At 37.3% G+C, this 16,888-nt stretch overlaps 1 protein-coding gene across 2 annotated transcripts in view; it reads right to left on the bottom strand.

The window, feature by feature from the left end:
• Positions 1–16,888, bottom strand: part of MNAT1 (MNAT CDK-activating kinase assembly factor 1) — a 268,957-nt gene that overhangs the window by 138,936 nt on the left and 113,133 nt on the right. For both annotated transcript variants that reach the window (XM_006891781.1, XM_006891782.1), the window contains exons 4-5: positions 13,538–13,641; positions 578–718 (exon numbers count right to left, since the gene is read on the bottom strand). In XM_006891781.1, coding sequence (XP_006891843.1) covers positions 578–718; positions 13,538–13,641 — 245 coding nt within the window. The remainder of the gene's footprint in view (positions 1–577; positions 719–13,537; positions 13,642–16,888) is intronic.

Here is a 16,888-nt window from a genome sequence, read left to right as displayed (position 1 = left end):
AAAAATGATGCTGTGCCAAATTCCAGATCTCATCTTGAAAGCAAACAGCTCTGCTTCCTTTCTCTTGGACTGCGCTTTCTTGTAGCCCTGAATGACCATGGAATTAAGTACAATTACACTGCTACAGAAACTACACGGAGACGTTCTTCAAGTATGCACAAAGAACAACCCAGTAAGCCCAGTAAACGCTAGAGAGATGACTGACATTTTTGGGGGCCTTGTAGACAACTTGGTCTTCTCCTCAAAATCATCGAGTATATCCCGATTAGACCACAGTGGAGCAGAAGAGTCATTCTAAGAGTCACTGAGACCATTCTAATTCTTAGCAACAAGAAACATTGGCAAAAATAAAACAATGATTTGTTGTCTAAGAGAAGAGAGGATAAATCACTTCTTCTTCAGCAACAGGCAACTGAAAGAGCTAGCAGAGCCAAAAATTAATCAAGGGACAAGTACTTAGAAACAGCATTGAGAAGCTTATTATCAAGCAGTAAGAAAAATAAACCCAGCAGAAGGACAGTGTTTGATATGTGTACATAGTTTCGCGGTGTTTTTTCAAATTAGTATTAATACCCACCAGTTCGTCTAAAAATGCCTGCTTATTCTTCCTTTTCAGAATCTGCTGCAGTTGTTCTTCTTTTTGTATAAAAAGTCGTCTTTGTTCGTTTTCCTGTCGTTCTACTTCCAAAGCTTCTTCCAATTCTTCCTGTTCTCGAGTCTAAAACAGAAATATTTATATGTGGCATGGATTAAATTTAGGATCAAATTCTTTTTTGGAAGCAAAAATACGCTAATCACTTTATGCTTAATACTGAAGGACATCCATTTTAAGAGTAACATTCCTTACTATAAAGCAAATACTTAAACAAAATATACTAGACCCAGCTGCAGAACTGTAGGGATTGTGCTGACTAATATGTTAGGCAAGAAGCTGCAATGCAATGTCAAAGGCACGCAGTTCGAGGCCACCTGCAATTTCCTCCTGTGTGATTAATCACCTTTGAAGACCCGCCAGAAGGTTAGCTATGGGTCGGTTCCAACTCGATGGTGCACAACATGTTAGGTTGTTGTTGTCGTTGTTATGTGCCATCGAGTTGCTTGCGACTCATAGTGACCCTATGTACAACAGCCCTCAACTCTGCTCTATCCTGTGCCAATGGCACCGTCTCCAACAACACCCATCCCGATTATCCCAGTCACTGAATCAATCCACCTCATAGGGGGCCTTCCCCTTCTGCGCTGTCCCTCCACCCTACCAAGCATGATGGCCCTCTCCAAGGATCTGTCCCTCCTTGCAACATGTCCAAAGTATGTTAGACAGAGCCTTAGAATCCTTGCCTCCAAGGAGCAGCCCGGTTTGACCCTTTCCAGGATGAATCTGTTTGTTTTCCTAGCAGTCCATAGTACCTTCAATATTCTTCTCCAGCACCACAGTTCAAAGGCATCAATTCTCCTTCTCTCCTCCTTAGTCACTGTCCAACTCTCTGATGTATAGCAAGTGATAGCAAAGACCATGGCCTTGTATCAGACGCACCTTAGTCTCCAAAGAGACACCATTGCTCTTCAGTACTTTGGAGAGGTCCCTAACAGCAGAATTTCCCATGGCAATACATCTTCTAATTTTAGCTGCTGGTGCTGAGAGTGTTGACTGTGGAGCCAAGCAAACTGAAGCTGTGAACAATCTCAATCTCTTCACCACGCATCCTGATGCTGCCAATTGGTCCAGTGGTGAGAATCTTTGTCTTCTTGACATTGAGCCTCAATCCATATTGGAGGCTGCAGTCCTTGACCCTCTGCAGCAAGCGCTTCAGGTCCTCCTCAGTTTCAGCAAGCAGGGTTGTGTCATTTGTGTATCACAGACTGTTGATAGATCTTCCACCAATCTTGACCCCACATTTCTCCTCATAGAACCCAGCCTCCCAGATAATCTGTTCTGCATACAAGTTGAAAAGGTATGGAGACAGGACACATATCCCTGGCGTACGCCCTCCCCAATTTTGAACCATGCAGTGTTTTCTTGCTCCGTTCTGACAACTGCCTCTTGGTCCAAGTATAGGTTTCTCATTAGCACAATCAAGTGTTCTGGTATTCCCATTCTTCTCAGAGTCAGCCACAGTTTGTTATGATCCACACAGTCAAATGCCTTTACATAGTCAATGAAACACGGACATTCCTCTGGTACTCCCTGCTTTCAGCTAAGATCCATCTAACATTAGCTATAATATCCCTAGTACCACAACTCCTTCTAAACCCAGCCTGGACTTCTGGCAGTTGCATTGATAATAATGGGTGACTGGAATGCCAAAGTTGGGAATAGAGAAGATTCAGTAGTTGGAAAACATGGACTCGGTGACAGAAATGGATCTGGAGAGAAGATGACTGAATTTTGCACAATCAATGACTTATTCATTGCAAATACGTTTTTTAAGAGACATAAACGCAGGTTATATAGATGGACTTCACCTGATAGTATGCATAGGAATCAGATTGATTACATCTGCAGAAATAACCGCTGGAGGTCAGTATCAGCTGTGAAAACTAGGCCAGAAGCTGATTGTGGAACAGACCACCAACTACTCATATGCAAGAACATGTCAGGTACTTATTTTTAATTATTGCAGACTATTTCAAGTCATTCATTTTAACAAGAATTTTTAAAATAATTTAAAAAATTACCACACAGACAATCTTCATATACAACTGTTGAGTGAAATGCTTCACTTAATAAACTGGAAAACTTATCACAATACTCAATCAAGCCTCTTTTTCCTAGTCTAAAATAAGTATTTATGAAACTAGCATTCCAAATAGTAATTATTTAAGCTAGGTTTTGAAAAGCTGCAGTCTTACTTTCTCATATATGCATGTATATTTCAAGAATGGTCCTTGTGTGTTGAAATGTGCAAAATGAAAGCTAATATACAGACAAAATGAAATACAAATCTACTCATTTCTCTTGCATAAAGTTCAAAGAAATATTAAATATTTCCAGGCTCTGAAATTCATCCTAGCTCTAACTTACACTTAAAAGTATCAATACTTTTCTTTGTTCTTTTTTTATTAAGGAGAAATAGAAGAAAATATGAATGCTTTAAAGTCTTCACTTTTTAAAAAACTTACAGACCACTGAGAATTTATGGAATTTAAAGGCAAATATAGAATGGACAAATATAGCTCAATAAGAGCTGAGCTGGAAGAGATTTTCTAAAAGTATATTTTTCATGTACATATTTAATATCCACAAGATTTTTTAATTCATACATCACTAAATTCTCTCAAACAAATCCCCGTTCAGAAAAGATGTTTCACTTTAAATATCTGTTCAAAATTAGGTTTATCATCTGGTTTCCTAAAGCTGACCATCTTCCTTTTTTTATTTTTTTTTATTTCTGCTAAGTGTGTACCAATCTCAGTTAAACGGAACCATCAGAATCATCTTCATTTACTTCCTATACCTCCAACTCTTCTTAAATTAAATCAGTTGCTAAGTCCTTTTAGAATTCCTCCCAATCATCTCACAAACATCTCTTCCTCTATTACTGAACTATTACTCTAGCTCAGACCTCCAGCAAAGAAAGGAATTTAAACTTGATCTAGAAGGATTAGTAAGGATAAATAAATACATAAAAGTAGGGATGGGTATATATGGGCTGCAAAATGAACCACTTGATTAAAGACCTAAAATTAAAAAAATGAAACCCTTAACAAAGCAGTGTTTATATAAACATTACATATAAAAGGGAAGAATACAACTGATAAGAGTGGTAAATTCCTCTTCTAGCACGCACAGCCATCAAGTCCATACTCATCATCTATCTCCTGATCTCCTAACTTGGTACAAAGGTTGTAGATTGTGGACCAAGTAAAACGAAGTCATTGAGAGTTTCAATCTTTCTTCATTTGTCATGAGGCTGCCTTTTGGTCCAGTGGTGAGAATTTGTTTTCTTGATGCTGAAATTTAATGCATAATGAATGTTGTATTCATTGACCTTCTGCAGCAAGTGCTTCAAGTCCTCCTCACGTTCAGCAATCAAGGTTGTGTCATATGAATAAGGAAAGTTACTAATGAGTTTTTCTCCACTCCTGATGTCACATTCTTTTTCTTCATAGATTGCAGCTTCTCCAATAATTTGCTTAGCATACAGACTGAATAGGTTTAAAGAAAGGATACAACCTTGATGCACATCTTTCTTACTTTTAAACCATGAGCTATACTGCAATCCCAAAGATACACAGTTCAAATCCACCAGTTGCTTTGAGGGACAAGAATGAGTAATCTCCTCCTATGAGATAAACTGCCTCTGGAAAGCCACAGGAGGTCGGCTATGGTTCAGTTCCAACTCTACAGTAAACAACAACAATGTACCCTTGCTCTGTTCACACAATGGCATCTTGGTCTAGAAGTAAATTTCACATTCTTCTCAATGTTAGCCATATAATTTGTTATCCACAAAGTTAATTGCCTTTGCAGTCAATAGAGCATATATAGACATTCTTCTGCCATTCTTTGCTTTCAACAAGGAGCCATCTGACAGCAGCAATGATATCCCTGGAGCAGTGGTTTCTTCTAAAGTCAACCTGAACATCTGGCACTTTTCTATGTACTATTCTAGCCACTTCTGAATGGCCTTCAACAATATCTTCCTTGCATGTGATATTAATGACACTATTAAAGAATTTCCACATTATGTTAGATGATCTTTCTTGGGAATGGAATGAAATATGGATCTCTTCCAGTCAGTTGGCCAGACAGCTGTCTTCTAAATTTCCTGTCATTGACACCCAGGGTACTTGAAACATGTCAATTGGTGTCCCAATAATACTTGGGGCCTTACATTTTTATCAATACCTACAATACAATGTGAGCTTCTTCCTTCATTACCATTGGCTCACAGATAATATGGTAATTCCAGAAATATTTCATTGATCATATGATAATTCCTGAAATATTTCAGTGTCAGCCAATGCTTTTTGGTACAGTAATTCCATATATTCCCTACATCTTTTTTGATGCTTCTGGATCATGCAAGATTTTGCCTTTATCATCTCTTTGTATTGCAAGTGGAGGCTTGAATTTGTTTCCTAGTTCTATCAGCTTGAGAAATGATGAGCAAAGTCCTCCTTTTTTATTCTCCAATTCCAATTCTCTGCACATTTCATTATAATAATTTGCTTTGTCTCCTCAAGTTGGCCTTTGAAATCGTCTGTTCAACTCTTTAACTTCAGCATCTCTTCCCTTTGGTTTGACTTCTCAATCCTGTAGTGCAATCTTTTAGAGTCTTTCATTACATCCATTTTGGCTTTTTCTTTCCTCTGTCTTCTTAGTGCCCTTTTGCTTTCTTCATGGATGGTATCCTTTCTTCATGGATGATGTCATTCCCCAACTCATTCTTAAGATAATTTTTAAATTCACATGAGGTAGACTCAGGATCACATTTTGGTTCTCGTGGACTTGTTTTCATTTTCTTCAGCTTCAATTTGAACTTCCGTTATTTTGCACATATTGAGCCTCAATAACACACACCACATAATATACATAGTAGCAGATGAAATGCCAGCAACTCATAAATAAATACTAATTTGTTAGGTAGTTAAGCAAATAAATAGAAAAACCATCATAGTTAGAAAACAAACACTGTAAGGAACAATAAAGAAAGTAGTTTGTTGTTGTTGTTGTTGTTGTTGTTACTGTTGTTACTGTTGTTGTTGTGTTCAACCATAGAGTCGAAACCAACTTATAGCTGACCCTCCAGCGGGTTTTCTGAGGCAGTTAACTGCATAGGAGGAGAATGACCATCCTTCTACTGTGGGGCAGCAGGTTGCCTTGAACCACATGCCTTTGGGATTGCAGCACAATGACTTGCCAGTAGGCAAACAGAGCTCCTTAGACTAAGGTAAGAAGAGGCTGAAAGACTAAAGTATCCATGTTCTTAGGTAGAGCCTTATTCTATCTCGTTTCTTCATCTTTACTTCTAATCCATCACTAGAACTTGTTATTTTAAACTGAAAGTAATTCTCTAGTACATTTACTCCCTGTCCACTCCTTGTTTTGTCATCTTAATGAAATTAATTCATCAGCTTTTCGCTATTGTCTCTGGTACCAGGCTTATAAGCAATAGTAGCCAGCAAGAAAGTTTTTTACTCCAAGTGATACCAGGGGACAAAGAAGTGTCTGATAGTGTTTTCTAGACTTTGTCTTCTGTAAGCATCTCTCATATGCTGTGATTCTGGAAACAATCATTACCAGCACTTCAAATGTCGGCAGAATCATTGATGGTGACTAGCCTTCAGCAGAGCTTCCAGACTAAGACAGTCTAAGAAGCAGAATTGACCATTCATTTCTAATAAAACAGGTCTTTAAAAACATTTTAAGAACACGTGAAGAATTGCTGGATATATTGCTGTATGATGAGCTCAGAAGGCACTCAAAATGGGACTAGGAAAGAGGTGTCTCCTCAAAGTAGTTTCTACCATACTGATGTGGATGAAATAAAGCTTTCACCCAGTGAAGGCCCTTCATTGGCTTATATGACATGACTAAAACAGGAGAAACAGCTGTAAACATCCACTAATAATCGTAATACAGACTGTAAAAATTATGAATCTAGGTAAATCAGAATTTGTCAAAAATTAAATGGACTGTTTCCACATTCTTGTGATGGTGAATAAGGCTGATATGAACATTGGTGTACAAAGCTGTTTGTGCCTCAGTTCTCATTTTCTCACTGGCTTCCAGAATGGTTACACCATTTTACAATCCCACCAACAATGTATAGGAGTTCATTTCTTGTCACATCCACTCCAAAACTTACTACTTGCTGCCCTGTAAAATTTTGTCACTGTTACTGGAGTGAGATAGTACTTCATTGTGGTTTTGATTCGCATCTCTCTTACTGCTAGTGATTTGCAGCATTTCTTCATGTGTCTGTCAGCCCAAATGTCCAACCACAAACGAACAGATTTAGAAATTATGGTAGATACAGGAACAATGATTTTATAAATTATTACCTAACTTAGAAGGGACTGGAGAGCATGATACTGAGTGAACTGACTCAGTCCCACAAAGTTAAATATTATACAAAACCATTATTGTAGAATGAGTATAAGGATCCAAGAGGGGTGGGAGAAGCTGGAAGCAGAGGGATGTCGATGTCCTGGGGGAGAAGGGTCATCAGGTTGTACAATTTGATGGGTGAGGAGGTGAGAGGAATTAAAAGAATCTGTTTGTATTTGTATTCAAATTTTATAAATAAACTAGTAGAAAATAAAAAAAAACCACAAGGAAAAATTATATGGAATACATAAAGATCAGCATTCTAGGTATTAGTGAGCTGAAAGGGACTGGTATTAGCCATTTTTAATTAATCATGTGATCTAATATGCAGGATACAACAAACTGAAGAGTAATGGTATGGCATTAATTGTCAAAAAGAACATTTCAAGATCCGTCCTTAAGTACAATGGTATGTGTGTCATAGTTGTTATGTGCTATCAAGTCGCCTATGACTTATAGCAACCCTATGTACAACAGCTCTGAAACCTGCCCTATGCTGAGCCAGTATAAGAGACTCTGGCACACCTATCCCCATTACCCCATTTACTGTTCAATCTATCTCATCTGGGGTCTTCATCTCCTGCACTGTCCCTCCACCCTTCTGAACAAGATGTCCTTCAAGGACTGGTCCCTCCTGGCCATGAGTGCAAATTATGTGAGATGGAGCTTCAAAATCCTTGCATCCAAGGAGAAACTTGGTGTTGCCCTCTCTAAGACAGATCTGTTTATTCTCTTGGTGGTCCACAGTATGTTCAAGACTCGTCTCCAGCACCACAACTAAAGACACTGATTCTTCTTCTGCCATCCTTAGTCACTGTCCAGCTCTCTAATGCATAGCAAGTAACTGTGAAGACCAGGACCTAGACCAGGCACACGTTAGTCTCTACACTGATATGGTTGCTCCTCAGTAGTGTGGAGAGGTCCCTGATAACAGATCTTCCTAATGCAATTCATCTTTTGATTTCCTGACTGTTGGTACCAAAAGTGTTGATTGTGGAACCAAGCAAGCTGTAATTGTTAACAACCTCAATCTCTTATCCATTTATCACTGTGCTGCCAATTGGTCCAGTGGTAAGAATCTCTGTCTTGATGTTGAGCTTCAATCCACATTAAAAACTACAGTCCTTAACTTTCTGTAGCAAGTGCTTCAGATAGTCCTCAGTTTCAGCAAGCAAGGTTGTACCATCTGCATAATGCGGTTGTTGATGAGTCTTCCTCCAAACCTGATGCCACATTCCTCCTCCTAAAGCCTAACCTCTAGAACGATCTGCCCCTCATATACATAGAAGAGGCATGGAGACAGAACATATCCCTGATGCACTCCTTTCCTGATTTTGAATCATATGGTGTTTCCTTGCTCTGTTCTGATACTGCTTCTTGGCCCAAATATAAATTTCGCAGGAGCACAATTAAATGTTCTGGAATTCCCATTCTACTCAAGGTTAACCACAATTTGTTGTGATCCATAGAGTCAAATTCCTTTGCATAGTCAATGTAACACAGATAAGACATTCCTCTAGTACTCTTTGCTTTCTGCCAAGATCTATCTGACATTGGCAATGATGTCTCTAGTGCCATGACATCTTCTAACCCTATCTTGTATTTCTGGTAGTTCTGTCAATGTATTTACTGTTCTAGTCATTTTTGGATAATCTTCAGCCAGAATTTTGTTTGTGTGTAGTGATACTGTTTGATAATTTCCACACACTGTTGGGTCACCTTTTTTTTTTACAATGGGAAAAATATGGATCTCTTCCCGTCAGTTGGATAGGTAGTTTTCCTTCAGATTTCTTGGTACAATCTGGTGAGCACATCCAAGGCAGCATTTGTTTGTTCAAATATGTCAATTGGTATTCCAACAATTCTGGTGCCTTGTTTCTTACCAATTCCTTCAGAGCACCTAATCTTCCTCTATCATCATTGGCTTTTTATCATATGTAGTTTCATTGAATTCTTCGGTGTTAAGCAATTCTTTTTGGTACAGTGACTCTATACTCCTTCCATCCTCTTTTAATGTTTCTTGGATTGGATATCATTCATAAGCATATAAGAAAATCCTGTTCATTTAATTGTTCTTTAAATACACACATCAATCTTGAAACCAAAGATTAAGAATTTAAGATTGAGAATTTCTACTAACTTTTGAAATCTGAAATTGATTGAATATACAATCAAGGTGAGTGAATTATAACTGATGATGGGATTGCAAAAGATAAAGGATAGGTAGTTGAAATATGTGGCCTTGTTGAGATAAATGAGAATGGTTATGACATGACAAAATGTTGTATAATTTATGATTTAGTCATTGCAACTACTTTTCTTAAAACAAAAAAGCATGGAAAGTACAATACAGAATATCAAGACCACTAGTGCAATTTTCAACATGTTGGAGGCACAAAACAGCAGAACAGAAGAAATGGAACAGAGAACAAGACATAAAAGACAAACTTCAACAAGAATCTACAAGAAGAAAAATAGAAGTCAGAAGGAAAATTCTATTCAGTCAATGTGGTGCACAAATAATCTGAGAAGCTGGAATGTATGACGAAGAATGTGTCATCAGGATTGAAAGAATAAGACTCATCAACAACCTGTGTTATGCAGAGGACACAACCTTGCTTGTAGAAAGTAAAGGCATGAAGCTCTTACTGCAGATCAAAGACTACAGGTTTGAATATGGGTTACACCTCAACATCAAGAAAACAAAAACCCTTATCAATGGACCAATAGGCAACATCACAATAGAAGGAGAAAAAAAATGAGGTTGTCAAGTATCTTCTTCTACTTGGACCTACAATCAATGCCCATGGAAACAATAATTATGAAATTGAAAGAAAGACAGCACTGGGGAAATCTGCTGTCAAGAACTTCTTCAAAGTTCTAAAGAGCAAGCATGTCAGTTTAAAGAATAAGATGCAAGGGAGCTCTGATAGTCTAGTGGTAAGAAGTTGTACTGCAATGTCAAAGAGTAAGGAGCTCCTGATCCAAGCTATAGTTTCTTCAATAGTTTCCTATGCATCTGAAAGTTGGACAATGAATAATGAAGACTAAAGAATAGATGCCTTTGAATGGTGACTGTGAAAAATGTTGAATATTCCGTGGAATTTCAAAAGAACAAACAAATCTATAATGAAGGAAGTGCAACTGGTGTATTCCTTAGAGGCAAGGATGATGAAACTTTTTCTCATATACTTTGGACCTATTCTCAAAAGGAACCATTCCTTGGAGAGACATCTCCTGGGAACTGTGGAGGGTCAGAGAAAGATAAGCAGATCCTCAACATGATGGAATGACACAGTGACTACCATAACAGGCGTAAGCAGAGATTGTGAGAAGATGATGCAGGACAGGACAAGGTTCAGATCTGTTGTTCACATGGTCCCTTATGAGTCACAGTTGACTCAAGGGCACCTAAAAACAGGCCAATCACTACCTCTTCCTCTCAGACTCAATGAATGGGTTAAAACTTCTCAGTTAGCAGCCAAGTGCTTAGCTAAACTATTGTGTCACTAAGTCTCGTTGACTCTAAGCTTATTCTAATTAATCTGTTGTTGTTGACTGCCATCGAGTCGAGCACAACTCATAGCGACTGTATGAACAAAAGGCCTGAAGCCTTTCTATAACTTTCATCATTTATCAAAGTTCATAGTTTCCAAAAGCATGTTACTTAGGAAGTGGATGCCAAAGCCATTACATCTAACCTAAGAAGAGTACCTAACTTCTTGTTGTTGTTGATTGCCTTCAAGTCAAGCACGACTCATAGAGACCCTATCAATAAAAGGCTTGAAGGTACTCTACAACTATTGACTTTTATCAAAGTTCATAGAGTTTTCAGAGGCATGTTATTTAGGAAATGGATGCCACTCCTGCTTGCTAAAACTTTGGAATGACTATCATCAACAGCTGACTGTCATCATCAACTTTCTTGACTATTAGGAAAGATCATCAGGGATGTATCCTTTCTCTCTACCTAGTCAATCTATATGCTGAGCAAATCATTTGAGAAGCTAGACTTTACGAAGAAGAATGTGGCATGAGGATTTGAGGAAAACTCATCAATAATTTGCGTTATGCAGAAGATACAATCTTGTTTGCTGAAAGTGAAGAGTACTTGAGGTGCTTGCTGTAGAAGGTTAAACACCGCTGCCTTCGATTGCATCTCAACATCAAGAAAACAGGGAGTTCTGGTAGCCTAGTTGCAAGAACCTGTGCTGCAATTCTGAAGACATGTGGTTCAAATTGCTCTGCTGGAAAAGGAGGGGCAATCTCCTCCTGTGCCCATCGGATCTGATTTTAAAAAAAAAATCAAGGAAAAAAAGAATAGAAGACAACGAGTCTCACCATGATGCCAGCAGGCAATATCACGATAGATGGATAAGAGACTAACATTGTCAATTATATTATCTTACTTGGATCTACAATCCACACTCTTGGTACCAGAAGTCAGGACATTAAGATATATTCTGATAGTCTGCTGTCAGGGACCTCTCCAAAGTCCAAAAAAGCAATGATGCCAGTCTAAAGATTAAGGTGTGCCTGATTCATGTCATGGTCTTTCCAATCACATGCTATGCACCTGAAAGTTAGACAATAAAGATTACAGAAGATTTCAATAAAGATTACAGAAGACTCTATGTCTTTGAGTTGTGGTGTTGGAGAAAAGTACTAAATATCTCATAGATTCCCAAAAGAACAAACAGATATGTCTAGAGAAAAGTGCACTCAGAATGCTCCTTGGAAGCAAGGATGACGAAGCTTGGTCTCACATACTTTGGGCATGTTGTTAGGAGGCCTATTCCCTGGAAAGGGACATCAGGCTTGGAAAGATCAGTGAAGGAGAGGAAGACCTTTGTCAAGATGGAATGACACAGTGACTGTAGCATGGGCTCAAGTATGTTGGCGATGATAAGGATGGCACAGGATAGGACAGGTTTCAAATCTGCTCTTCATGCGGTAGCTATGAATTGTACTCACCTCAATGGCACATAAAATAACAATTATCAACAATAGGGTTTTCATAATGTTGCTCTATGTAATTCTAGGAAGTCTCTAAAAAAGATGTCTTTGGGTACACTAAAGAGATTGACCTCTGCCCGTGGTCTATAGGGAGATGCACTGCTAAACCAAAGGCCGCATCTCTCTGTCAGTTCAACCAACAAGCAGGACTGAGGAGAAAAGATGAGATTTATAGCCTCAGAAACAGGCTAGAATTTTAAATCCATTTAAATCAATGACCAAAAACACTGTCATAATATATCCAATTACTCTAAACATTAATATAGGAACACAAAAGCAATTTAAAAGATCTTACAGTTTCATGTGCAAAATAGAACATCATTAAATAACTAGTCATTTTAAAGTTCTGAGGTAATTAGAAATTTTGGGTACAGGATAAGTTTCTGACCTATTGTTCAGAGGGTTGCTGTGAGTTGTACTCAACTCAATAGCTCTTAACAACAACTTTAATATTTATGACTTACAGATACTCTCAGAAAAGTAACCTTTTTAAGGAAGGTAGGCTGGCTATGAATGGAATGAGAATGTAGTGTCAATTCCTTGAAAGCAGGAAGGAAGAAGTTTCTTCTAAACCTAAGATAAAATGCCAGCCTTGTGATCCAAATGCATCATTATTACAAATTCCTGTTCTTCAAAAGTAACTACTTCTGCTTACCCCCAAAACTAGAAAAACCATGCTGTATTAAAGAAATGGTGTCTGCGTTGCACAGACAATTATATCTCTGAATGCATATAATTTTCCCTTATAGAATATATAATCATTAATTCCTAAAATGTGTCAAAACAAATTTCAACATTTTATCAACTAAAATAAAGCAAAATTACTTTTATACATGGCATTGTAACCATTTCAGTCAGACAAAAAAGAAACTAAGACTGCATAGTTGTTGTTGGGTGCCATCAAGTCAACCGCGACTAATATGGCCCCATAAACAGCAACAGATCTTAACCTTGTCCTGTCCTGCATCATCCTCACAATCTACATCATGATCAAGTTCATTATGGTATTCAGTCTTTCTAATTGAGAATATTCTTCTCTTTAACTGACATTTTAAGTTTAATAATTAAATAATAGATTTAACGTAAAAGTAAATAGCATGTTGGTTTTGTTTATCTCCAACCAGAAATGTCCATATGCATCCCTTTCCATTTTTTATGTAAGAAAAGGAGAAAAACTAACTTCCCTTATTTTGTGACTACCGTCCACTGCACCAAGGGAAAACAATATTTACAACCATCTAAAGTATTCATTTCTCTACAAAAGCACAGTCTAACACAAAAGCCATCAAAGTTGCTTTTGTCATAGTATTTTATCTATATATGTGTGTTTAGTTTTAGATTAAATGTCAAGCAAATTCATTGTAAATACATAATTGATTTTAAGAGCAAAGGCATTTTAAGTTATTGTGCAGGAGCACTACTTTTTAATTTAAAAAAAAAAAAAAAAAGCAAAACTTAGCAACCTACCAGCTTTAACTTGTTTTTCTGAATAACATCTTTATTTTCCTTTTGGTATATCTCCATTTTCTTTTTGGTGTTGTCCAAATCAATGTTGTTGGTCAAGTTGAAAACTGTAACAGAGAGGAAACAATGATGTAAAATGGAATTTTAACATAAAACTTGAGTAGACAATTAAAACCAAATATTCACTACAAATGTTTATACATTTGAAGCTCCTTACAGTTCTATTTGTGTCCTTTAATTTGTTACCTATTGTAAACACTAACTCGAGTTACAAGTTGTCTGAGCGAAATATAAGGACAGACCATCAGACAAATGCTATCTAAGTATCAGAATCAGCCCAGAACACATAAAATAGATGCATACTTTGACTGTGGTTCTTGTTGTGTGCCATTAAGTCACCTGCGACTCATAGACACCCTATGTACAACAGCTCTAAACCCTACCCTATCCTGAGCCAGTCTCACTAACTCCGACACACCTACCCCTATTGCCCTAGTTACTGTATCTCATTGGGGGCCTTCCTCTCCTGCACTGTCCCTCCTTCTAAGCATGATGTCTTTCTCCAAGGACTGCTCCCTCCTGTCCATGTGCCCAAAGTATATGAGATAGAGCTTCAAAATCATTGCCTCCAAGGAGAAGCTTGGGTTCACCCTCTCTAAGACAGGCCTATTTGTTTTCTTGGTGGTCCACGGTATATTCAAGACTCTTCTCCAACACCACAACTCAAAGGCATCAATTCTTCTTTGGTCATTCTTAGTCACTGTCCAGCTCTCTGATGCAAAGCAAGTAATTGCAAAGACTATGGCCTGGACCAGGTGCACCTCAGTCTCTTGAATGACTCATTGCTTCTCAGACTCTGAGATATTGCTGACAGCAGATTTTCCCCAATACAATTCATTTTCTAATTTCCTGATTGCTGGTGCCAATAGTGTTTGATGGTGGAGCTGAGCAAACTTTAATTGTTAACAGCACAATTTCTTCTCCATCTTTCATGGTGCTGCCAATTGGATCTGTGGTGACAATCTTTGTCTTCCCAATGTTGAGCTTCAATCCATACTGAAGACAATAGATTCTATTTTTATTATCCTCATGGCCACATTATTATTTGGGTGTTTCATTAGGATTTGAGTGAAGGCTTACAAAGCAAATTGATTTTCCACTCAATCGTTCATAACATTTTATTTTAGAACATTAACTATAATATCCACAATATAACTGTGCTCTTCTTATTTCTTCCCTGTAATCCTTGCTCCCATTAACCCTCTTAGCCTATCATTTACTGTCTCAGAGTAAATGCTGACCTTCTGATCTGCTGGATCACCTTTCTGTGGAATAGGTATAAACCAGATCTTTCCAGTTAGTTGTCCACGTAGCTGGCTTCCAAATTTCTTAGTAAAGACAAGTGAGCAAGTCTCGCTCTGCATCCATTTGTTCAAATGTCTCAAGGTGCATTCCACCAGTTCCTGGTGCCCTGTCTCTCACCAAAGGCTTTAGCGTAGGTTGGTCTTCATCCCTTAGAACCATTAGTTCTTGATCATATGCTACTTCCAGAAATGATTAAATGTTAATTAGTTTTTATATAGTGACTCTTTGTACTCTTTCCATTATCTTTTAATACTCCCTTGGTCATTCAATATTTTGCTCATAGAATACTCCAGTACCTGCAAGTGAAGACTTGATTTTTTTTTTCATCTGTTGTTTCACCTTATAAGTGTCAAACTGTTCTTCTCTTCTGTTTGTCTTTACATCTCATTATAATACTTTGTTTTATCTTCTTGAGCCATAGTGTATCATTTCTTCCATTTGCTTCTCTATGTTCTAAAGTAAAAAGCAAATTTTAGAGTCTCTTCTGACATGTGTTTGGTATTTTCTTTTTTCCCCCTGTTTTCTTATATAATCTTTTTTGCCTTTTTCATGAATAAGGTCCTCGATGTCATCCTACAATGCATTTGGTCTTTGGTCATTAATGTGTTAAATATATCCTGGAAATGATCTCTAAATTCAGGTGAGATATAGTCATGGTTTTATGATGGCTCTTATAAATATGTTTTTATTTTCTTCAGTTTTAACTTGTACTTGTTCCACAACAAGCCCCTCACCTTGTTCTCACTGACAATATTGCACTTCTCCACCACCTCTTTCCACAGATAGAGTCAATTTGATTCCTGTGTGTTCCACCTGATAAGTTCCACAGGTACAGTCTCCATTTACATTTTTTAAAAACTCATTGTACAAAATTCTATCATGTGATATTTGGCCTCATTTCTAACACCAAAGTCATATTTTTAACCACCAATAACTGTTTCAACTTGTGTATTCCAATGACCAGATATGATTTTACATTCTACTGACTGATCAATTTAGCATAGTTCTACTCTGAAACAAACCTAGTCACTACACGTCAGAATTGATCAAAAGACAACTGAGTGGTCTCCAGAGTTCCTTCAAATCTCTATCATTTCATTTTCCTTTAACTAACAACCTTTCTAAATAGTTCCTAGACTGTTGGATTATAGAAACTTGGTAAACTGAAATTATCATGAAGGGAAATAATAACTAAATTAGTACTAATCTATATAATGCCTAATTTGATTAAAATAAACTTTATAATTACTGATGTTAATACTGTAAAGTTTAAACCTACAGGGGGAAAAAACCTGTGAGTTCTTGTAAAACAAATCCACTGAAGAGATATTCAAATTGATATCCTATATAAATAAATCTCTACTGGAATATTTAGAACTGTTACACACCCATGAACACACACATGAACAATAACAGCAAGCTATACAATTCTCTGTTGACTTAAAATTTTCATTAAATAGAACCATGAAAACAGTCCAAATGTCCAACCATAATCGAATTGATTGAGAAATTATGATACAATCACGTGATGGAATACTACACAGCACGCAAGAGTAATGAGTAATTTTGTAAATCACAACCTAATTTGGGAGGGACAGAAGAGCATTATGCTAAGTGAACTAACTCAATCCCACAAGAAAAAATACTGTATGAGATCATTATTGTAGAATGTGTATGAGGATCGGAGGGCGGGTGGGAGCAGAGGCGTGAGGATGGGGGATAGTGTTAATCATATGGTTGCACAATTTGATGATGGGTGGAGGGAAGAGTACGTAAAGGAAATAGGAAGGACCTGGTATGAAAAACAATGTAACTTTGTATATAAGTAAATCAGGATAAAACAAAACTTGTAATTAAATTTTAAAAAATGTAAATTAGTATGTGTGTGTGTGTGTGTGTGTATATATCTCACCTAAAAATAAGTACAACATAAATTCCAAGTGAAATAATTTTTATACACTTTCTTATGATGCATTAAGTATAATAAAA

The sequence above is a fragment of the Elephantulus edwardii genome, unplaced genomic scaffold (assembly GCF_000299155.1).
Source record: "Elephantulus edwardii isolate Elephantulus edwardi_28Jun2011 unplaced genomic scaffold, EleEdw1.0 scaffold00104, whole genome shotgun sequence".
Lineage (NCBI taxonomy): Eukaryota > Metazoa > Chordata > Mammalia > Macroscelidea > Macroscelididae > Elephantulus > Elephantulus edwardii.
The sequence above is the reverse complement of the archived record's forward strand: the minus strand, read 5'-3'. Positions and strand labels throughout refer to the sequence as shown.